This window comes from Pseudorasbora parva, chromosome 3, assembly GCF_024679245.1.
Source record: "Pseudorasbora parva isolate DD20220531a chromosome 3, ASM2467924v1, whole genome shotgun sequence".
NCBI classification, from domain to species: Eukaryota; Metazoa; Chordata; class Actinopteri; order Cypriniformes; family Gobionidae; genus Pseudorasbora; species Pseudorasbora parva.
In genome coordinates, this window is record NC_090174.1 from 46,517,265 (window position 1) to 46,542,148 (window position 24,884).

At 36.8% G+C, this 24,884-nt stretch overlaps 1 protein-coding gene across 3 annotated transcripts in view; it reads right to left on the reverse strand.

Annotated features, from left to right (window-relative positions):
- Positions 1-23,585, reverse strand: part of arhgap20b (Rho GTPase activating protein 20b) — a 50,044-nt gene extending 26,459 nt beyond the window's left edge. The window contains exons 1-13 of one of the 3 annotated variants that reach the window (XM_067439203.1): positions 23,522-23,585; positions 23,179-23,325; positions 21,925-21,992; positions 17,479-17,616; positions 16,762-16,908; positions 10,233-10,274; positions 9,964-10,054; positions 9,718-9,795; positions 9,349-9,415; positions 7,040-7,198; positions 3,784-3,953; positions 2,599-2,760; positions 2,294-2,403 (exon numbers count right to left, since the gene is read on the reverse strand). In XM_067439203.1, coding sequence (XP_067295304.1) covers positions 2,294-2,403; positions 2,599-2,760; positions 3,784-3,953; positions 7,040-7,198; positions 9,349-9,415; positions 9,718-9,795; positions 9,964-10,054; positions 10,233-10,274; positions 16,762-16,908; positions 17,479-17,616; positions 21,925-21,992; positions 23,179-23,268 — 1,322 coding nt within the window. In that variant the 5' untranslated portion in view covers positions 23,269-23,325; positions 23,522-23,585. Of the gene's footprint in view, positions 1-2,293; positions 2,404-2,598; positions 2,761-3,783; positions 3,954-7,039; positions 7,199-9,348; positions 9,416-9,717; positions 9,796-9,963; positions 10,055-10,232; positions 10,275-16,761; positions 16,909-17,478; positions 17,617-21,924; positions 21,993-22,219; positions 22,281-23,178; positions 23,457-23,521 lie in introns of those variants that run through there. The other 2 variants (XM_067439204.1, XM_067439202.1) reach the window with 2 other exon arrangements.
- Between the last annotated feature and the right edge of the window lie 1,299 nt (positions 23,586-24,884).

Below are 24,884 nucleotides of genomic sequence, written 5' to 3' on the forward strand. Positions count from 1 at the left end.
TTGCAGATATTGTGAAGAAGCAAGCAAGGAGAAGAACGAAAATTGCAGATCATGAATATAAATGTCCTTTTCCAGGCTGTGCAGAGGATGTGAGCACTTTTCAAACTCTTCCCACACAGAACACAGAACAGGTATGGTAAATGTTTCTCTTGCCTATAACAGGATACCGCACCAATTTAATTCATTGTTAGTTTGCTCTGACTAGTGTTATTTTCATTAATGAAAATATGATAAAAAATGTTAATTGACCTTTCCATGGTTAAGACAAGACTAGATGACACAACATCTTTAAGCGATAACTGCAACTATATAAACATGCAATATCCTTGACCAAAAAAAGTTGACTAAAGACTAAACTGTAAAATTACCAAATTCACTCTGGTTTTGTCATGAGGAAAAGAAAGAGTAGTGTTCGAGCATTCACTCTTGCGGCTGTCAGATTTCCATCATTTAAATCCCCCAATCAGAGCTTTTCTGTTAAAAGAATTTTATCCAGTGTTTTACTTAGACTTTGCAATCTGGAAACCAGCTCTCTCTTGCTCATGCGGATGATCTGAAAACACCAATAAACAGGTAAGCATGTCCATTTGAGATTTCTGCTTCTAGTGTCATTCAGGTGGTCTGTTTGTGTGACTAAAACTGACACCAAACCTTCTGAACATCCACTGCTGAACTGTACAAGCGTGGATCTGTGAAACAGCTAATCAGAGCAGAGCTGAACATTATTATTCATGACCGTTCCAAATAAGTGAATAACGACCCGTTTCATTCTAGGGGCAAATCCTAGGCTTGTAAATGGACCTGTAAAACTGTATCTAGAGAATGTTTGCCCTAACCTGAGCCACATACCTGCTATGTAAATATCAGGGAACAATTCCAAATATTTTATCAATTCATTCTATGGCACCCTTTAAAAAATGTCCTGGCTCTTCCAAGCTTTATAATGGCAGTGAATGGCAGTCCAAAATCTGAAGCCCAAAAAAGTGTATCCATCCATTATAAAGTAATCCACACAGCTATTAAAGGCCTTCTGAAGCAAATATGTGCGTTTTTGTAAGAAAAATATCCATATTTAACATGTTATAAAGTTTTAAAAAAAAGCTTCTGGCATAATGCCTTTGGTATTCAACTTGTTTGCAAAATATACTCAAAATATTTGCACTACGTCTGACGTCATCGTAGCACCAGTTATGTTTTTTTCTTAAGGTGAATGCAGAAGGACATTTTTAGTTTCCCTACAGAAGGCCTTTATTAACCTCCTGGAGCCATGTGGATTACTTTTATAATGGATGGATACACGTTTTGGGCTTCAAATCTTGGACTGCCATTATAAAGATTGGAAGAGCCAGTATATTTATTAATGTATGAAAGAAGAATGTCATTTACACATATGATGGCTTGAGGGTGGGTAAATCATGGGTTAATTTTCACTTTTTGGTGAACTATCTCTTAAAGGAATAAAAAAAATATATTAAAAAAATGGTAAATGTGACTACCGTATATATAATGTGACTAAATATATTTATGTTATAAAGGATTCATAAATATTTTATTTCTATATTTATAAATGCATAATACTGGTTACATTTTAAATGCTGCTAGTACATCCATATTGTTTCAGCATTTAACATCAGTTTTTTTTAGCTGTAAATAGTGTGAACAAATATCTGTATATAAACAATAAATCCAGGCTAGTTATCTATGTTGTGTAAAATGTTTTTGTAAAGCGACCTTGGGTTCTAGAAAGGCGTTAATACATCCAGTTGCATTCTTGAGCTTCACTGAATGTTTGCACCTTTTGTAAATAGGTGTGTGTCAGTGTGAAAAGATGAATCTCAAAATCACTGTCACTGCTAAAAAGATTCAAATATGCAGAAAATGTTGTAAACCAAAGAACGTGCACTTTTTTGTGTGAAGAACAGTGGTCGGTTCAGGACAAGCAGGGGACTATTACCACAAAATTGGGATCATCCAAGTAACCAAACACAGTATTAAGAATCAAGGGTAAATGAATGAACAGGGTCGTTTTTATAAATTCAGCTATTATTTTGTCTTGTTGGACTATTTGTAAACATCTGTTATGTGAAAAGGCCTATTCAGTACAGTACTAAATGAAAAAATAGCATGCAATTTTTATGATCCCTCTTACAGGTTTGGAATGACACAAGGGTGAATTAATGACAGAATTTTCCTTTTTGGGTGAAGAAGAACTGAAAGTCTTAGTTCATACACTTTATACGGTGTGTGCATGTGCAAGCGTATGTACATGTGTATGTTTGTGTGATGATCTCACCTGTTGACTTTGTTAAGTCTCTCCTGTTGATCCTCACTCTGTAGCACTTCTATCCAATCATTATATAAGTCACAGCACAAAACACCACCAGGCAGTTTCCGCAAGAACTCCTAAAAAAACATACAATTTATTAAAGAATGAAAGGGCTAATCCAAGACATATAAGGCAGATAACAATAATTTTATTCTTTAATTATGATAACTTAGATTCAGAATGTAGAATTAGACTGAATATAGATGAGGAATGATTTGTGTGATTTTTATTCAGAGTTTATCATTGTTAAATTGAAATGATTGCGTTCTTACCATAATTAGAGATGCAGAGACGAACACTGATTGTTCATGCAGTGAAATACTTTGCCCAGAATTAATGCGCTCTTTTAGGATCCTACAGTTTTTGGCATTTGCTGAACGACGGAAGATTCCACGGGTCTCTGGACCCTCACAGAACAGCAAATATAGCAGGTCCTATGTGTATACACACACACACACACAAAATAGTTCATTAAAGACAGGGATTCATTAAAGCCACAGCACAAATATTTACGGTATATATTTAACATAATAGTTCTCTATTGTAGGTTAATGGTCACATTACATCCAGGTAAACAATTATTTATATACGTGTGTGTGTGTGTGTGTACACACACACACACACACACACACACACACACACACACACACACACACACACCATCATTTTTTTTTTTTTATAGTGGGTGCAGGACACTATAGTTCATTTATATAAGTGAGAATAGCAAAATAAAGTAAACTGTGACATATAATACACAAACATTCTTCATGCAGTAAAATTTATACATTTTACTTTTTAAAGTGAATAAATATATAAATATTTATATGTATGTATAAATATATACAAATTAATACATTTTACTTTTTGAAATAAATAAATATTTAAATATTTATATATATGTATAAATATTTATATATGTATAAATATATAAAAATGTATACATTTTACTGGGCCCAAAATTACTCAGACCTGACCATGTTTTGCTTAAGTGTTTTTCTTTAATTGCTGATACGACATTTTACGCCACAAACTGAACCAAATTAAGAATTGTTTGGTAACTTGTTGTACTAATCTAATTGTGTTCTTGTAATTGTGCTCTGTAAATTTAACAGCTGACATCTGATAGGTTGATTGTAATCCATTACATACCTTTCTATGAAAGTTATTTGACATTATCAAGATGAATTTGTTCTGACAACTCCGAGTCATATTTTATTACCATTTTTGATAATGTGAGAAATGTTAAAGGTGTCTGAATACATTTTTGTTTGACTCTATATACATAATAATTATTCACAGTACACGCATATTATGTAAACACAAACATTTATTTTTGATGCGATTAATCTTGATTATGTATTGACCATTGACAATGGGTGGTTGTGAACAACTAAAACTTTAAACCAACATGAGCAAAAAATAGTGAAACAAAAAGGTCCAGTCAGTTATATGCTTACCATTATTGGTTTGGGCAAGTTTCCATCAGGACAAATGGAAGAAAGAGACTGACCGAATAGCTTGTGAGAAGCAGTTTGTGGATCAGACGAGCCATCAGATTGGTTAAACTGTCCCCTCCTCAGAGCCCAATCAATCAGAGACCTCTTTCTTTTGTGTTTCAGTAAAGCACCTGTTGGTCAATGACACACAACAGACCAATCAGACTTGGTCTGCAAATGCATTATTGGAAGGAGCTACTGTTCCGCTGACTCTAGTTTGAGAGAGGAAAAAAGGAAACTACAAGGAAAAATATTTCTATTAAATGTTTTCTCACAGCATTTCAGTGTCACTTGTCTCTTCTATGAATAAATGAACATGTTTGATAACCATTCTAATTTTCTCTGTTCTGAATAGGCTTACCAATAAATTTAAAATATTTAGAGCAAGGGGAAATCAAATTTACAGTGTTTACAGTTTATTAACATTTTGCTTTAATGTAACAGCATTTTACATTAAATCTAATAATACAGCTTTACTTATACACTGATGCAACATTTTAGTTTTTTCTCTGAACAACGCAATTCACCTGGTTCAAATTACAGTACAGAACTTATTTTCTGGAAATATTTCCAGTGCAACACAAAATTAGTAAATGTTATGCAGCTCTTGTCATTTCAGAAGCTTTTTATATGACAAAGAGCTGTCAAACACCACACATTTGGAATGACACGAGTGACTTTTTTCTGTGAGTGATTTTTTTATGTGAGAACTACAATTTTCACTTGAATGATTTCAAAGAAATGTTCATTATTAATTGTAGTTTTGAAACTAGGTTTTTAAAACAAACACACTACTGTTTAAAAGTTTGGGGTCTATGGTTTGTTTTATGTCTTTGAAGGAAGTCTTTTATACTCACCATGGCTGTATTTATTTGATCAAAAATACAGTAATATTGTGAAATATTGTTTATTATTTAAACTATATCTACTATCCCATACTGAACAAATGCCTGCTCAATGTGCCTTGAGAATAACAAAAAGCTAAGCTGTAGCCAAAGATTACCTTAGTGCACTTACTTACAAAGAGCTTTAGTGCCTGTGGTATGAGGTCCACAGCTCAATATCATTAAAACTTACCTGCAAGGCAGAGCAAGTTAATGAGGACGCAGTTCCTGTATTCACCCACAACCCCTGTAAAAGGGAGGTTGCAGACCACAGCCTGCTCTCCTGACCATCTAAACCCTTGGCCATCAGCTTTAAGAAGCAACATCACCAAAGGCAGCATCAACATTTTCAGGATCGTGTCCTAAGGACTGGAAAAGGCCTCGGGAGAGAACACACTTTATTTAAACTACCTGCTCTACGTAAGAAACATGGAAATGTTCTTTAGGGAAACCTGGCAAGAGATCCTTAGGATGCACCAGGGTATTTCCATCTTCCTTGATCTCTATCTCTACCTCTTCTGAGAACTGAAAAATATTTCTACCAAAACTCTAGGGAAGTGCCATATAATTTGTCCAATTTCTCCATTTCTCCTAAAAAACTCGATGGAAAGTCGTCTGACTATTACTTCCGATACTGGAGAGGACTAAGAGAGTGAAGTGCCATTGAGCTCTCATACAATTCTCTACCAAGTTGCTCTTGTCAGCTTGCCCATTCCTTACTGATCTGCCTATCCATATATGCCCTGGCATGTGGGCACATAGCTAACACCTCTGCATTATTGGCACCAGAGAGATCAAGTTGTGGTATTGCCCACGTCCACATTCATCACAACTCAACTGTTAAAGAAGGAGCATTTTTCCACTACCTTTAAACTCCCGGCACCGAGACAGAAAGAGTTGCGACAAGAGCAGTGAAGCTAGCACCATCTTTCTTTCTTTTGTCCATATACGCCAGACAAAAGAGTGGGATATGACAGTGTGAAATGCCCAATCTCTTCATCTAGAGCCCTATTCGGACTGGATTAAATTAACATGGGAACATGGGGGGTAAAGTAATTATTACCAGAGGTGATTTTCTCTGTGATTTTAGTCCCGTCCGAATGTACCATCTTGGTAATCATTACGGACAATGTCAGTGAAGATCACCGAGACTTTTACCTACTGTAAAAAGGACTGGGAAAATGACCTCGGGTAATACTAAATTCCGTTCGAATAGACCAGCTGTAAAAATGTGTGGTAAAATGCCGTCATGTCCTGTTTAAAAGTTTAAAAATGCGCATTTTGCAAGCTTGGAGGCGCTTGAAGCATTCGGTTGCGTTGTAGGTGGTGGGACAAATCTGTGGCAAACGTCCAGTATTTTTCGCATATCATTTAAAGCAAAAAGAAGATCATAAGCACTTATTAGAGGCACAACACTTATTTTAGCTCTAGGAACGTGTCTATTACCAACACAATCTAATCAGAATTGTTAGACTGGACCTAACTGTTTATTAAAACACACATATTATATAGGAGACAGAGTTCAGACTGGTGCTCATGTTGTGTTTGCTCACGTGATAACAGCAACGTCATACGCACATTACGCACAATGTCACGGAGGTTACCATGGTGCCTAAAGCAAGTTACTCCTTCCACTTCTGCTAGTTTTACTGAGATGTCTTATCCCGTGCAAATTGGCCATTAATATTACAGACGTCCTGAGGTAAAATGACTTTACCCCCATGTCCCCATGTTAATCTAATCCCGTCCGAATAGGGCTAAGGTCAGTTATTTATTACCAGGGAGGCTCATTATTATTGACTCCATACTCTAGAACCAGACAAGCAACAGATGATAGACGCAAAACACAAAACAAGAGGGGAGCATATCCATATTACCTCCATAATGCAAACTTCTGGAGAGAAAAATAAATGAGTAGATTTAATCAATCACTCTTCATCTTTTCCTTTCCCTTGAGCCCTGTCAGGTTTAACAATATATGCCACTCCATGGAAACCATGGTAGCAAGCGAGCTGCCAATGATATGAGCCACCTGCTTGGTGGCACGGAGGGCAAATTCTGTGGTGCGGCAGAGCTCCAGGACTAAGTCTGGAGACACCCCCTAGCTTAGATCCGAGTCCTTCAATAAATGATCCTGACAAGATTACAACACTGCCATGGTGTGCAGCACGCCACCAGCCTGGCCTACGGCTGCATATGCTTTGCTGACTAGCCATGATGGCTAGCCTTTGCTGACTGTGCTATAGAGGACAGATCCTCAGAGAAGGCACTAGTCTTATTACGCATTTTACTGAGTTGGCCACGTGTTTTCTGTTGGTGACAAGTGCACTCACCCCTAGGAGTGTGTGTTCTGGTTTTTAAGGTGAAGTGAGGGGTCTTGGAAGAGGTCTCTGTCTGCTGAGTAGAACTAAATGGTGGTTCACTAGGCATGTGCAGATGGTCTTGCTGACTTCTCAGGGAATGATGCAGGATAAAGAATGGTAGCTCATGGCCTAGAAGAGACAAAAATTTAGACAGTAAATTGATGTTTTATGTTGCAGGTTAATTCTCAATTAGTACAAGAACCAAAAAAGTGTATTATTGTGTTTAATTCATTACTAACATATTTCATTCTGTATATGTGACCCGTGCTGGCAAAATGAGTCAGAATGTGCACAGGGTCATTTCGAGATACAGGCAAAAAACATAACAAGTGAAAAAGTTTTGGTTAAATTGGAGGTTTTCTAGATATATCTCTCCGAATATCAATTAAACATCTAAAAATATATGAATTTGTACTTTTCTTTGTCTATGAAAAATGCAGTTTTTCTCTGCTTGCTATTGGATGATTTGTGCTTCTAAGCCTAAGTTTGGTTTGGTTTTAAATGTGTCATGAACTGGTTTTTTAAAATGATTTATAACTAATAAAAAAACTCTTGTCAACTAATGATGTTTGTGTGGTTTTTACATCCAAAAACATCATTAATAAGTAATATGCTATTGTCTACACTGGTTTTGAGACTGTCTTCCGAACGCTGGGTTTTGATGGGTGTGCCACACTGGAGACTTGGAAGTAAACGTCCACAGCTAGGATTGGATAAGTGTTCAACATATTGTTTCAGAAATGCAAACAATTAAAGATATTAGAAATTCAAATTCAGTTAGTTGGTTTCATAGCCTGACAAGCCAGAGCCACATCAAGATGTTTGGTCTGGAAACTCACCATAGACAGGGCTCAATCCGAGGGGCGGGATAAACGGTTGTCTTTCAACTCCCTCTGCACGCGATAGGATAGCGCTAAAACCAACCAGTTGCGGGCAGATTAAATTTGCTGCCGCAAGGGTGCGTCTAGATTTCTAGGCTATTGGTTTTATGTTGTTTAAGTTAGATTTAAGAAAATAAATATGACTATCGTTAAAGAAAATTTGATTATTCAAGATGTTTTTAAAAGAGGTCAATTATCTTTACAATTTCACATGGGTTTGATTGAGATTCGTTTGGATGGTCCATTTACATCCAGATGGTGCAACTTACCCACTTGCTTGGATCAAAGAAGTCATGTTTTTAGAACCCTGTGTCACAGATGTATTCTGATCCTTTAAATAATAGCAAACATCCTGAAATTACTTTAGATACTTTCAGTGTACTTCTGCCTTATTTTATTTTATCTTGAGGACCACACATAAGTAAAAAATGGCTAATGGCTCATCCAATCACCCCTATAGCCTATGACCTGCGAGGGTTGGGTGAGTGCCGAAAGCTCATTAATAGTAGTTCATACAGAAGGCTGTGTGTCTTGGGAAAAATAAAGCTTTTTATCATCATCTTTCATCACAAAGCTGTCAATAAGTGGGGGAAAAAAGAGTTTCATACAGCTCAGAGCTTTCAAAGACAGCCTGCAGGCTGAATCATGTCCCTCGGAAGAGGTCAACCTTGAGATTATTTTAAGGAAAATAAGGTTTAAAACTTTATATCAGTATAATATATTCTCACTATAACACACTGCAAGTCGATTTATCTTAATATGCTCTCGTTCAGATTTTTAGATGGATACAGAGGCTTTTTATGTTGGGGTAGAACTTGTGATCTCTTCCATGGGAGCAATACGCTATGTTTTCCACCAACTTTTATGTCTTAGTAAAGTGAAAAACTTACATTCAGCACCTTTGACTTCATGGTTAGTTTTCTCCACAAAAAAAATAAATGTGTGTGTGTGTGTGTGTGTGTGTTTTTGCTTGTTTTTGTGAAATATCAGGACACAAATGTGTATAATGACATGGGTATGACAGGTGTTACAAAGAGAAGGAGACTTATGAGGACATTACCCATGAAAAGGCTTATAAATCATACAGATTTTTTTTTTTTTTTTTTTTTTGAGAAAGTAAAAATGCAGAATTTTATCTTTTGATGGGTATAGGGCAGTGTAGAGAGATAGAAAATACGGTTTGTACGGTATAAAAACCATTATGCCTATGGAATGTCCCCACATTTCACAAAATGTGTGTGTGTGTATGTGTGTGTGTGTGTGTGTGTGTGTGTGTGTGTGTGTGTGTGTGTGTGTGTGTGTGTGTGTGCGTGTGCGTGTGCGTGTGCGTGTGCGTGTGTGTGTGTGTGTGTGTGTGTGTGTGTGTGTGTGTGTGTGTGTGTGTGTGTGTCTCATCACCAATAAGGGGGTATGTTTCCTCTTCTTTTTCATAGTTCACACACAGCTGGTAGTCCAAGACTTCACCCTGCACACAGGAAGTGGTCATTATGTTTTGGAAAGAAACAGGAAAAAGGAAGTGGCTGTTATCAAACAAAGGAAATGCCAGTGGACAAACTTGGCACAATATTACTGGCCATCCGAGAGCAACAGAACAATGTACACAACATTATAGTACACATTGCCTCTGAAAAAAATCCACCGGAATACAAGGTTATATTGGGTGCAAAGAAAAATCCATCTCTTGCTTTATGGAGGGTAAATGGCTAACATTCAAACAATTTTGTATTACACCATACTCACAACAAGAGGCTAATACTGACTACTTACCAGTAGTTTGCACTGCTGCATGATGTACTGAACCACATTTTCTGCAGTCGTGCTCACATCCACTGCCACGGCAACGGTCTTCACAACCAACAGCATATAAACAAACAAAAGCACTGACTGTCAGCTCACAAAGAAAAGCTTCAGGCCAGAGAACAAATAACCTTTACTTATAAACAGAGATGTGAGTTTAGTTCCCTGAGGGCCGGGAGTGGCATGGTCCAAATTAAACCAAGGGCGTTTATGTACCGCTGAGCTGTTGTCATCAGGATTGCCGATCAGCAGAACATAGAGAAGAATGGCATTTGGCAAGACTCTTTCCCTGGCTCTGCCGGTGTGCCTAAAGAATGAAACATTTCAAACAAAGAACAAAACATGTGAAAGCAAGAAAAAACTAAAATACACAGGCCTGCAACAAAAAAAATGGAAACAGTATCACAGCAGGAATACCTCAGATTTAAAAAGAATCTACTCTGATTCATTGCTGCTGTGGACATGAGTCATATGTTTTGCCTTACCACTGAAGAGCTTGTAACCACCTCTCCTTTGTGTCTGGTGAACTTTGGTTTTTGGAGGACAGGCAAGAAGAGAAAGAAAACATTAGATTTATCAGATTAGAAGTCAATGACACTGAGAGCTGATATTAGTTAGTGAGTGCAGTTTCTATTTGATAGCGGCTTCTAGTCTTGGGTTTGTGACTCATTTCAATTCTCGATCATATGTTAGACCATACAGGTATGTGCTTCCTATAATTTTATTTAACAAAAAAAATGCCTGTAGAGTACGTATGTCTATAAAGTACATTTAGTAAACAGCATAATAGTAAAACTATAATATATTCATACACTCCACAACAAAATGCCACAGACCTGACCAAACCAGAAGACACTATTTAAATAACAATAGGCAGAAAGCAACACTTCTCTACAGGCCTAAAAGCTGAAGTGAGCCAGCATGATGCTATGCTTGATATTTATCATTTGCCTTTGAAAGGTTGTGTATTTGTCACAAAAGAAAGTGCGGTCTCTTCTCTCTATAACCTCATGTGGCCTCTCCAGCTCCCCGCAATCTTGTGCTTTCTCTCTGCAAAGTACTTCATAATATCACCTTTTCTCCACATCTTCTCTCTACACTTGTATCACTGTTGTAGTTTGTACTGTTCAATTACAGTACAAACAGTGCTGCAACTAGCCAATAGTCAATGGAGTTCAAATATAAATACTAGGGATGCACGATATTAGATTTTTGTCGATATCCGATATGCCGATATTTTTCAGCTCCGTTTGGCCAATGCCGACACTGATACCGATATATGTTTATTTGTTACCTTTGTTTGGAAACAACACCATTTTTTTTCATTCTGGTTTCAGATTTCTGAGGTCTCCTTACTAAAAGGATTCTTGTTGAAGATAAATAAATGTTAATAAAGTTCTTTGTATGATAAGAGTATATTAAAAGCCCTGAAAATAACAATAATAAATTTAACCAAAAATAAATTAAATAAAAAAATATTTTTTTACCCCAGATGCAGCTGTAACCTAAATATTGTATTTTGGGATTTAGCATTTGTGCACACCTATTGTAGAGCTCCTTGGATTATTTTTCATCATCCATTTCCTAAAATTTTATTACAGATTAATACACGGTATATAAAAGTATTTAATTTACAAGTGTCTTGCTTGTGATTTATGACATCAATACTGATTTGTTTATTCAGAACAAGAAGTAACTTCAATTTGTGTATTCTACTTTTCATTGTATAACTGCAACAACAGCGCCCCCACTACATGTATAAATATATAGCGGTCTGGAGGCGGGCACTAGGACCTGGAGGAGCTTCTGCTGCTGTGAGTGTGGAGGCTGCCGCAAGCGCTAGAGAGTGGGGAGACGCGATTGGGCTTGTTTTGGGTTCGTTTTGGTCTAGTTGTTGTGAATACCAGGCAAATCTGCTGGTGACGGTCACGTGCGTTCACAAATTTAAGGCAGCATTTAAAAACAGTCAATATAAATCACTGTACATGCAATGTATTAGGTTGTTTTCACTTCAAGAATGACCGCAATGCTGACATGGTCTCATCTGTAGCACTCCTTGCACACGTGAGTTATTGCAGGCGCATATTATCATATCGGCAAGGCATATTGGCAAAATGTTCATTTTGGCCGATGCCGATTTTTATATTTTAAGCGTTTATCGGCCGATTCCGATGTTGTGCCGATAATATCGTGCATCCCTAATAAATACCTCTATAACATATAGCATCCTCATAAAATGCAAATACTTAATTTATAACAGGCGTGTCAAACTCCTGGAGGGCCACAGCCCTGTAGATTTGATGCAGTGTTCATGCCATGCCGTAATTATTATTTACTCGAGACGTTTGATCAATATCACGTGATTTCAGCAGTTTGGATTGCGTGTCAAACGGCCAAACTGCTGAAATCACGTGACATTGGGTCACTGATTCATGACCGTTTGAATCTTTATTTGAGGAACACGGAAGAGAAGACAATGCTGAATAAAGTCGTAGTTTTTGCTATTTTTGGACCAAAATGTATTTTCGATTCTTCAAGAGATTCTAATCAACCAACTGTCACATATGGACTACTTTGATGATGTTTTTATTCCCTTTCTGGCCATGGACAGTAAAGTGTGCTTAGACTGCATGCTATCAAAAATATATGCTTTAAACTGTATTCCGAAGAGGAACGGAGGTCTTACAGGTGAGGAGTGACATTTGGGTGAGTCATTAATAGCATGAATTTAATTTTTTGGGGAACTAACCCTTTCATTTCTAGCTCCCCATTCACCCCACCCCCAATACTATACCACTGGGACCACTGGAATCATGGCACATGGTTTTTCTTACATTGCTATGCTGCCGATGCACAGTTCTACCTTTCCTTTCAACCAGATGATCCCACAGTAGCTCCACAAATCTCAAGCAGTCTGGCAGACATATCGGCATGGATGAAAGCTTCACTTGCAGCTCAGCCTGGCAAAGACTGAGCTTCTCATCTGCCCTGCCATTCAGTCTCTACAGTATTATCTCAATTTCCCCATCCAGCAAGGTACATCATTTATTTCCCCATCAAGGTCAGCTAGAAATCTTGGAGTATTCTTTGTGGACTAACTGACCTTTAAAGGCCACACTGCAAAGACAGCTCAGTAATGCAGGTTTGCACTACACAACATCAGGAAGATCAGGGCCATCATTTGTCAACAGTGCTTAGAAAAGTTTCTGTAAACTTTTCTTGTCCTATGAATTAAATGTAAAATGTGCCTAAGTACAAGAAAATACGTATTTATCAAACGTGCACACGCGGTTCTTACGCACATGAGTAAGCAATTATTGTTAATAAAATCTCACATGTGCATAAGTACCATGCAGGTTCACAGTCATTTGCATTCGGAAATCCTCCAATATGGTGACAACACTTCCCTTTAAAAATCATGTGAATGTGTTTTTCCTCACTGTTATAATGGCAGAGGGAGCGAAGAAGAGGCACTTCACAAACAGAACGGAACCCTTTTCTATAAATACGTTGGTTGATGATGTTTTTATGGCGATGTGGGTGCAGTCCATGGCTCCAATTATGTTTGGGAATATGGCGATAGCATGAAAGTCCCATTTTATTTCGACTTGTTGAGTATTTCGGTAAGGGAACTGGATGTAGATTGGGGCCAAGGAAATAATTGCATCCAACATTTGTCACAGCTGTCTATTATAGGGTTTGACTCCAATTAGGCATTGTGTTTAAAACTACAAAAATTTGAAATTGAGTGTTTTATAATACAAGGAAATACAGGACATATGTGGATTGCTTAATGCATACTCTGACACTCTTAAATGATTTTTATATGTAGTGTCGCTATTCTACCACTAGATTCCCTGTGTAAGCGCAGAGGTGTGCTAATATTCACACATTTCTGCATATAAGTACAAGTTTGTAGATCCCAACTGTTCTTACGCACTCATTACACACAAATCTGTGTATATGCACCGTTGATAAATGAGGGCCCAGGACTTTCCTAGTTGAGCATCCATGCCCTGGTCATTTCTAGACTGGATTACTGCAATGCTTATCTGGCTGTACAATCAAACCTCTACAAATGATTCAAAATGCTGCAACACGTTCAACTAGCCCAAAAGGGCCCACGTCACACCTCGCTTCATCTCTATGCACTGGCTACCACTCGCTGGTCGCATAAAGTTCAAGGCACTGACGTATTCTTACAGATCTACCACAGGCTCTGCACCCTTCTTCTTCCACTGGCTCTTGCGAGTCTACATCCCCACCAGAAGCCACGATTGATACATGAGTGGTGGCTCATGGTATCACAGAGAGCCACAAAATCACTTTCCAGAACATTTTTGTTCACTGTTCCTTGCTGGTGGAATGATCTTCCCCCTTCATCAGGAATGCAGAATCCCTGACAACATTCAACATTCAAAAGACAGCTGAAAACTCATCTCTTCCATGAGCACTTCACCTAAACTTCACCTAAACCCCTATTCTATATTATGATACTCTAAGGATATGTCTGAAACTTGCTGTATCGCTTTCTGTATTCCTCATTTGTAAGTCACTTTGGATAAATGTGTCTGCAAAATGAATACATGTAAATATAAAAAGAACATGGCTTTGGCTGCATGGCTTCGATTTGCAAAGTTGCATCTGAACAGTGGAGATGAGGAGATGGAGATGTTTGGCCATAATACACAGGTGCCATATTTGACGAAAACTAAACACAGGATATCAGCCATACCAAATGTCGAGCACAGTGGTGGAAGTAAAAAAACCCACTGCTCTTGACTGAATAACGTTTGTAGATTAAATAAGGATTAATCTATACTTTATTTATCCTTTATGCAGTGAAGACTGTAAAGTCTTTGTGTTTATGTATACACTCACCTAAAGGATTATTAGGAACACCATACTAATACTGTTTGACCCCCTTTCACCTTCAGATCTGCCTTAATTCTACGTGGCATTGATTCAACAAGGTGATAAAAGCATTCTTCAGAAATGTTGGCCCCTATTGATAGGATAGCATCTTGCAGTTGATGGAGATTTGTGGGATGCACATCAAGGGCATCCCATTCCAGCACATTCCAAAGATGCTCTATTGGGTTGAGATCTGGTGACTGTGGGGGCCATTTTAGTACAGTGAACTCATTGTCATGTTCAAGAAACCAATTTTAAATAGTCCGAGCTTTGTGACATGGTGCATTATCCTGCTGGAAGTAGCCATCAGAGGATGAGTACATGGTGGTCATAAAGCGATGGACATGGTCAGAAGCAATGCCCAGGTAGGCCGTGGCATTAAAACGATGCCCAATGGCACTAAGGGGCCTAAGGTGTGCCAATAAAACATCCCCCACACCATTACACCACCACCAGCAGCCTGCACAGTGGTAACAAGGCATGATGGATCCATGTTCTCATTCTGTTTTTGCCAAATCCTGACTCTTCCATCTGAATGTCTCAACAGAAATCGAGACTCATCAGACCAGGCAACATTTCCAGTCTTCAACTGTCCAATTTTGGTGAGCTCGTGCAAATTGTAGCCTCTTTTTCCTATTTGTAGTGGAGATGAGTAGTACCCGGTGGGGTCTTCAGCTGTTGTAGCCCATTCGCCTCAAGGTTGTGCGTGTTGTGGCTTCACAAATGCTTTGCTGCATACCTCAGTTGTAACGAGTGATTATTTCAGTCAAACTTGCTCTTCTATCAGCTTGAATTATTCGGCCCATTGATGACCTCTAGCATCAACAAGGCATTTTTGCCCACAGGACTGCCGCATACTGGATGTTTTTCCCTTTTCACACCATTCTTTGTAAACCCTAGAAATGGTTGTGTGTGAAAATCCCAGTAACTGAGCAGATTGTGAAATACTCAGACCGTCCCGCCTGGCACCAACAAACATGCCACGCTCAAAATTGCTTAAATCACCTTTCTTTCGCATTCTAAAATTCAGTTTGGAGTTCAGGAGATTGTCTTGACCAGGACTACACCCCTAAATGCATTGAAGCAACTGCCATGTGATTGGTTGATTTCATTAATGAGAAATTGGACAGGTGTTCCTAATAATTCTTAAGGTAAGTGTATATCCTATACATTAGAAAAAAATCATAAAGCACTGTTTACAAGGTTACATGGGTCAAAAACAAGGAAAACAATAACAAAACTGTATTTTGACAGGGCAAGTAAAAATCTGAACTGGTCTGACTGATGCCTGACTAACTGTGCATAGCATGAAACGTGCTAATGATGTGTTATTTCTGCATGAGCAGGGTGTGTGTTTAAAGCCTAATAAATGTTAAAATGTATAGCTTTCAATTATAACAATGCTAAATAGCTAAAATGGCTAAAATTGAGAAAGAAGACATCAGCAGCAATACAAGTATCAATGATGAATTCTTTCATAAAAAGATGCCATTAAACAAATATTTAAAATATAGGCTACTGTCGTTGTGTTGTTGCTACATAAACTAGTGATTCATGTGTGATTAATTCTGATGTAATGTAAAACCATACAATTTAATAGGGTTTCCTTTCTTTTTCACATGACTTTCTTTTTCATTTCATGGGGGGGGCGGTTTTTTACCTACTTTTATCTCTTTTAATAGTCAGTTAAATAAGGAGGCAAATCAGCAGATAGCTGAGCTGAACTGATCTTGGAATAGAGTGTGTGAGTGCGTTTATACAAGAAAATGTGAAATTAAATGTTGCAGCAAAAAAAATGTGGTCACCTTATCACATAATGATCAAGTCAGTAGCAGTAGTGTGGGTGGATCTCAATTGAATTATTCTCCTCAGCACATGTGAAGTGCCTAAAGCTATCAAATCCACCATTCCTTCCCTTCCACTACAGAATGGTTCTCTTTTAAGGACTGCTGCTTCATATCAAGTTGTAAAAATCCCATGAACATACCGTTATAATTTTTCAGTAGTGTTTTACAAAATGTCTGAGTGTCTGAATTACATACAATCAGTCTGGTTTGGATTGACATATAAGCCATTTTAAAATAGTTTTTGAAAGACCACCTGAAACTGACGACATAATTGATGGTCGGCCAGCCAATCACAAATGAGTTCTTGGAGGTGAGCTTCCTGTCTGTGATGCAATGGACACAAGATGCCAGCCATATGTCTGAGAGGCTAACACGAGCCTTGAGCTTTAGATACAGAGACCTGTAACACACACAATGCACACATGTGAGAGACAGATGTCTTACATTTTGTATATATTTATTAGGGCTGCACAATTGATAAAATTCTTATCTTGATTACAATTACGGATGTCATGATTATGTAATTGTTCAAAGTTTTAAAAATAAAATCCACTTATATTATTCTTCAGGTGTGTTTGGAGCATGTTAAGTTGTGACAAACTGACTGGTAAAATATATGTTTTTTGGCAAGGTTCCCTTCTAAAATTTCCATTCCCGGGGCTAAATATTACATAATTGCGGTCGCTTCAACCCGCGGAAATTAAAAACAGCCTGGGTTAAGCTTAAGCTATTGCAATATACCGTATTGTGAGTTCAGTATTGTAATTTATATCGAACTGTGACACAAGTGTATCGTTAGACACAGTATAAAGCTATTCAAAACATCATTCGATGTAAATTGTGATAATTGGATTTCATAATCGCAATTAAAATATAAAGGAAATAATAATTAATTATGATTTTTGTCATAATCGTGCAGCCCTAATATTAATAATACACATACTCACAACCCACTGAAAAATGAACATACTTAGTCTTGGCGATGATAAGCGAATCTGTGAAAAGCAGCAGAAGTCTCTCTCTTGACTGCAAGCCGATAGTGAGGTGAGCATGGGCTTCCATCAACAGCACTGCATTTTGGGATGCATTACATGCCCCATACTCATCGCTGTAGAAGAGGGAACAGGTTAAAATCAAAATAGCAGTGAGGAGCATTCATTTTTATACTGATTTTTATACAGAAATTAGGAGTTTTTAAACTGGGTCATTGCAACACTCAGGGGTCAGCAAAATATGTCAAAGTCACCAAATTAACTTAAAGGTCCCAAGGCATGGATTTTTTATTTTATAATGTCTCCTGAGGTGTACTTATATTGTTAGTATGGTTTTTACATTAAAAAAATGTCATAATTTACAAATAAAGCATTTTTTCTATACTGATATTGGCCCTCTGGCATGAATGCTCTGTTTTAAGGGGCGTGTCTGCTGCGACACTTCAGTTAAAACAGTCACTGTTGTGATTGGCTGACATCTTTGCATTTGAAATGAGATTATGTGGTGGAGGGGGCGTGGTTTAGTCAGGCACAAGCAGCAGCTGCAGTACTGCCAGGAGAGAGAGAGAGAGAGAGAGAGAGAGAGAGAGAGAGACGGAGCTGGGGAAAGATTGCTGAAAAAGTGATATTTTACCGAGTCGTTGAGGGCGCTGTGTGTGAGCAAATTTATTTAGTTTGTACCTGAGCCCACTGAATAAACAAGAGTGAACTTTGCACTGTTATTTTTCTCACAAAATGCTTTCACCACAACTAACAACAAACACGACATCGGCATGATACAGCAAGAGCTTCTGTTGAGCAGCTTAACGGCAGTTTGGATAAACGTGTGATTGACAGATTCGAACATTATAAAGTGTTCTTTGATCGCTCTCTGTAGTTTAATCATTTAAATAACAGATTGTTTCATGCTACTAACAGTAACGATGTAAAGTTGATAGTTTTAGTCACTTTCTTGATTCACTGATGCATCAAGATGGCCAGCAGAGGGACTGACAGTATTAAATGATTAAGAAAGAAAGTCTGTGTGGACTTGAATAATTCGCTACACATCATAAATCCCAGATCAGACATTAATGAACACTGTTACTCACTGTTTGTGGCGGTGCTGTCAAATCCATATAATAAAGCCTGTGCTGACATCGCGACTGATAAACTGAATCCATTCTCCACTAATTCTCTAGGCGGGCAAAGCAGAGGAAGGGTAAGAAAGCTTTCCTGACGTCATAACAGGAGAATAAGATCAGCTCGTCTGAGCTCTCATTTTCTCAAAGGCAGAGAAAGAACTCAGTTTACACCGATCAAAATTTCTAGCCACTTGGGGACAATATTCAGGCTAGGGGAACACATATTAATGTTGAAAATTTGGAATGCCCACTACAAATCTTTTTTTTCTTCTTCGATTTCTGCAATGTACTAGAATATAAGATTAGCACCCACTTTCAGAGGCAAGACTTAAGCTAGTCCTGGACTAAAATGAAAGTTTGAATTGTTTTAACTGAAAGCAACTTGCACTAACATATCTATCTTCAAATATGTCAGTGTCATTGTTTTGTCTCAAGATGCACACCAGAATGTTTTTTTTAAGGTCTAATCCTGGCTTAGTCTGTGAAACCAGGCCTAGGTGTCTTACAACTTGTCCTATATTAATTTATCCAAACATTATACAAGTTTGATGAGCAAACAATAAAGAATGAGAGTCCACTGCCTGGTGCCTGCACCCGTTTCAGCCGTGATTCACAATGCAGCAATCCTTGCATTATTGCTTTTATAAAACAGTTATCACAAAATCCAAATATGAACACCAAATATATGTATTAAAGTCAATAAATGCCATCATTTCATTGGAAAAATACTGTCATTGACAGTGACAGTTTTTGTTTGTTTTTTGGTGAAAAAAAGTGTACGCTTTAATATTCAGACCACTTATTATTAATTGCTATCAGGATTTTTCGAGACTTTCAACTAGTATAAACAAGTATTTATAAAACCAATTGCCTACCTTACCTTTAAATAATATTGTTTGTTGACGTAATCATGTCTGATTTGGTATGTCCTTATAAATTATATTCTGGCATTTTAGCAAGGGCTGCATCTTTTCCTTGTTTTCGACATTTACATACAAATACTGTTTTTTGGCTTTAAACAGACTTCAGAATCTATAATAATAGGAATGTATAAAGCATGCAAAATGAACCAATAAAATCCCAAATATTGATGGAATACTTCAGAGGTGGAATGAGAGATCACTGGTGAAAGGTTTACATGAGCCCAGGCTTACTTGAAAAATGGGAACATTCAGAGCACGTAAACACATTCAGAAATGGTTTTTGAATAATACATATAAAGTCATTTTCGTTGAAGGTTGAAGTCACCTTATGAAACCTCTGTACTTCATCGGCACGGCAACAAGCTGAATATTACATTTGTGAAGAAAACACCTGTTCCTGTGTTTGTGTTCCTGTTAAAATGTCAAGGTTCAAGTGTATCTCTCATGAAGTTTTTTAAATTCAAATAAATGAAAGTTATTTAAATAAAAAAGACTGGCTTAAAAAATGCCTGGCTTATAAGGTTATATATATATATATATATATATATATATATATATATATATATATATATATATATATATATATATATATATATATATATATATATATATATATATATATATATATATATATATATATATATATATATATATATATATATATAAATATATATATATATATATATATATAAATATATATATATATATATATATAAATATATATATATATATATATATATATATATATATATATATATATATATATATATATATATATATCTGGTTGGAAAGGTGCTTTATAAATGGATTTATTCTTGTATTTATTAATTTTGTGCAATTTCAAAAAAAGTCAATGTTACATAAATCCCCTACACTTTTATTTGCACTGGTTACCTGTCTTTATGCCACAGTTGTCTCATATGCTTTCACCCACAACCTGTTGCTTCTTGGGTGAATTCAGGGTGATTGGGACACTTTTTGCCTTTGGGATGACGAAAAAGTGTCCCAATCACCCTATATTTACCCTACAGAACCTGTAGACTTGTCTTGCATACTGCATATTTCTAATTTATCTGCTTTTTCAGAAATGTCTAAATACAATGTAATAGTTTTATGACTCTAGACACACAAAAAAGTTTTTTCTTTCCTTATATTTATTCATTTCCCCCTGGCATCTTGCCTCTTTCTCTCGCTCTCTCTTCTTGCTCATAATCTGAATGATGCACTTTGCCAGCTTTCTTGTTATGTGTGTGTGTGTCTGTTGGTGCATTCCTGCCTATATAAGGCAGAGTGTGTCTTCTAGCCATTACCAAGGGAATGGTCAGATATAAGCAGTCAGTCAGTCAGAGTGTGTGTGTGTGCGTGTGTGCGTGTGTGCGTGTGTGTGCGTGTGCGTGCGTGTGCGTGTGCGTGTGCGTGTGCGTGTGTGTGTGTGTGTGTGTGTGTGTGTGTGTGTGTGTGTGTGTGTGTGTGTGTGTGTGTGTGTGTACCTGTTTGGAACACAAAATAAATATTCTGATTCTGTGATCACTGAATTCCACTGTATTAAAAGGCACTGAGAAATTTATTATAACATCTTTTATGTTCCAAAGAATAAAGAAAATTATACAGGATTGGTAAGACATTAGAGTGAGTAAATGATGACAGAGTGTTCCGTTTTGAGTAACTATCCCTTTAAGATGTGCAATGGACAGGGGTTGAAGACATCAACCAAAGAGAAGCTTTAGACAGACAACCAAAGAGAAGCTTTAGAGAGCATTTGGCCTTGAATCCTAGTGACCAGACAAGCACACACCACTAGACTCATATAATATTAAAATATAAGCTTTTACAGGCTAGACATCAATGTGTAGCCAGCTTAGAAATATCTTTGACTTTTTGATTCAAATGTCTTTTTGAAAGAACCCTGATATCAATTTTGAAGTCCCAAGCAATTACGTTTGATTCAACAGACCTCTGCTCTGACACACATACACGCAGATGCAATTTAGATTTAAATAATCTAGATCAAATATGCACACTTTTTCTTGGCTATCTAAATGTGGACATTAGAATTCCGTTGCTTTTATATAGATTTGTAAATACTATAACCTATACAATTTTTTATGTCCTTTTAAAATATGAGTTATTTATTTTTTACTGATTGGAGTAAATTAAAGTGTAAAGGAGGAGAAGCCAGTGGCACAGGAACAGAATAATGAGAGCATGTTTATATTTGTGTGTGGAGGAGGAAGTGAAAATGAGAAATTAAAAGGGAAATTAATCAATTTTAAAATGGCCCAATACTCAAAAAAGAGTATGTTTGTATTTTTGAGTGTGTGTGTGTGTGTGTGTGTGTGTGTGTGCGTGCGTGTGTGTGTGTGTGTGTGTGTGTTACCTTTGTCTGGTTTTGCCAAAGACTTTAATAACAGCTGCTTTTCTTCTTGGAATTGTGGACTTCATCGTCTACCAATTAAAAGAACACACAATTGCACATAATTACATATACACAGTACAAAAAAAAGGTCAAAATCATCAAACCCACATCTAGCAGCAATGACAAAAGAGCTAATTAATGAAGAAAATACTTAAATAAATATAAAATCATTTGACAACTCTAGCTTATAATTATCTGTTCAGTAAAAGAAGAAACGTTCAGATAATATGACATATGGTGTGAATACTTCACTTACCTTTCCATATTATCATAAAGCAGAGGTAGCAGGGCTTGTCATATATTTATTATTGTAAGATCTGTTATTTAAATAAAAAAAATCACAGGCAAAATTGCACAAAAAAAGAATGGAGAATATTAGTCTATTATTCTAGTTGACACATTAAAACATCACTATCCAAAACTGCTAATGGAAATTCATTGTTGTTGTGAAAAAAAATAAGAATCTAAAAATCCACTAAGAATCAAATAAGATTATATTACACAGGGACTAGCATTACATTAGCTCACATAATGCTCCATGAAAAAAGATTTCTCAAGCTCCCATTTCATGTTCATATAAAAGTGTTGAGTGTGTGTCAGACAGTATGCATGCGTCAGTAAGACATCTGTTGAAGATCTGTAAAGCACTGCATTCTAAATGTGACAAGAAATGGTTAAGAGACACAGATGCTCTTATTTAATTGCGAAACACAACAAATAGATGTCTGAAAAACATGTGCATGTGATATCAGGACACTGAATTAAAAAAAAAACATTCATATTATAGAAGCTTATAAACTTGCAGAAAGAACAGGGTTCACAGCAGAGGAAAAGGGGAAATGTACAAATGACGAGTGTGACTGTGAATCTGTCTCTTTTCAATGTCCTGAATATGAATTTCTCACCTTTGTTTAAAGCTAATATAACTAAGAAAACCGAAGGATAGGAATGCTGCACATTTGCATAGAGATAGAAGAAATTACCCCCAGGAACCAGATTTCATTTAGAGCTTTTCAAATTTAGATACGACTGATGTGAATATCCAACAAATATAAGCTAAACGCATACACTACCACTAAATACATAACATGTTTAAGTAGATGTCTTATGTACAGCTCACCTACCCTTAGTTTGAGGTCCATTTGAGGACACCTCGTGTAAATCAGCTGCTGAACTTACACACACCTTTAACACACCATTGCTAAGTAAATTCACCTTTTTCTCCACAGGCCTGGTCACCGGTCCACTTCTGGTAGATTGAAGGTTAGTGCAGTTTGAGACCTTTTGATGTGGACTCATTTTCATCCATCTCTCTCAATCATCCTCAGCAATGCTCCTCTAAATCTTCTCATTCGCGAAAAACTAAACAAACAAAAACAATACGGAAAACATGCATTGAATCCAACAAATGAAAGGCGCTTGAAATGTCTTCAGATTATATATGTATATATATGTATATATTTGTTTTTCATAAAATCATAAATAAATCATAAATGGGGTTGACTTTATCATCCAGATGAGAAGTTGTCTGAAACCTGGTGTGAGGAACTTTACCCACCCAACCCATCTCATGTCCCCCCACAACTTTTTCTTTTCTCTTTAATTTTCATTACTGTCCTCTTCCTTTCACCCTCCCTCCTTGGCAAAGCTTTCTAATGTCTTTCCCTGTTTCTCTCTCTCTTCCCCCCCCCCCTCTCTCTTTCATTTCCCTCACACACATTCTTTCAGTCTCACTCTCTAAATATGGACATGGAGGTTTAGTCATGTTCCACATTCACTGAAGTTCCAAGGCCCCCCACTGGATATTACCGTCATTACAGAAGATATTAAATTTAAGTGCAGCTTTGCAATCTTTTAAACAGCTTTGCAATCTTTTAAAGTATTTTTAAACAGCTCATGATGCCCAAGTTACCAATCTAGATTCACGCTAAATATTCATTGTAGAACTAATGGCCACATCTCAAATGCAGTTTCACGGTTCATGGCCTAGTTGGTGAACAAATCCCAGCAAACAGCAGCTAAAGTAGATAAAAGTTAATAAAATAATAGAAAATAATATCCACCAAAAAAACATTTCTAAAGTTTCTGTGGGTCATAAGACCTGCAGATGTAACTCTGCCCACTGATGCAACAAAGTTGCCTGATCATGTCTGAGTCACACAGCAGGCTTTTATCAGGTTTCCTCCATCTTCTCACTTTTCCCCTCACAAGATACAGCTCTTTATCTGCTTATGTATGAATGGATGGAAATATATTTTTTTAAAAATCTATATTTATTTAATAGTTGTTTTTTGTGTTGAATTTCATAAGTCTCTGGATCTAATTGATTTGCCTTATGTGATTTGAAGACATCATTTATAAAGACATATAAAGATAAAGACATATAAAGATTTATAAAGATAATTTGTCACTGCATTAGTGGCCCAAAGTAGTACTTGAAATGACACTTTGAAATGTAATTGATCATTGATCATCTGATACAACTAACACAAAGTGGCACATAATTGTAAAGTGAAAAGAAAATGATAAATGGTGTCAAAATAAATTTACAAATAAATATCTTAAAAGTGCGCTGTGCATTTGTATTCAGCTCCCTTTACTTTGATACCCCTAACTAAAATCAAGTGGAACTAATTGCCTTCAGAAGTCACCTAATTAGTAAATAGAGTTCACCTGTGTGTAGTTTAATCTCAGTATAAATACAGCTGTTCTGAGAAGCCCTCAGAGGTTACAGGCCTATAGCTCTTACTTTAAATGTATGTAAATTAATGGAAAGGATGGTAAAAGGCCGAATGACATATTTATTTGAAAAAAGAGGAATATTAAATCCTCTTCAATCTCATGTCAATCTTGAGTACCTATAGAGTAGTAATGCATCCTTCATATCTCCTAAAGGTCTTTAGTTTTCTTATTTTTATAAA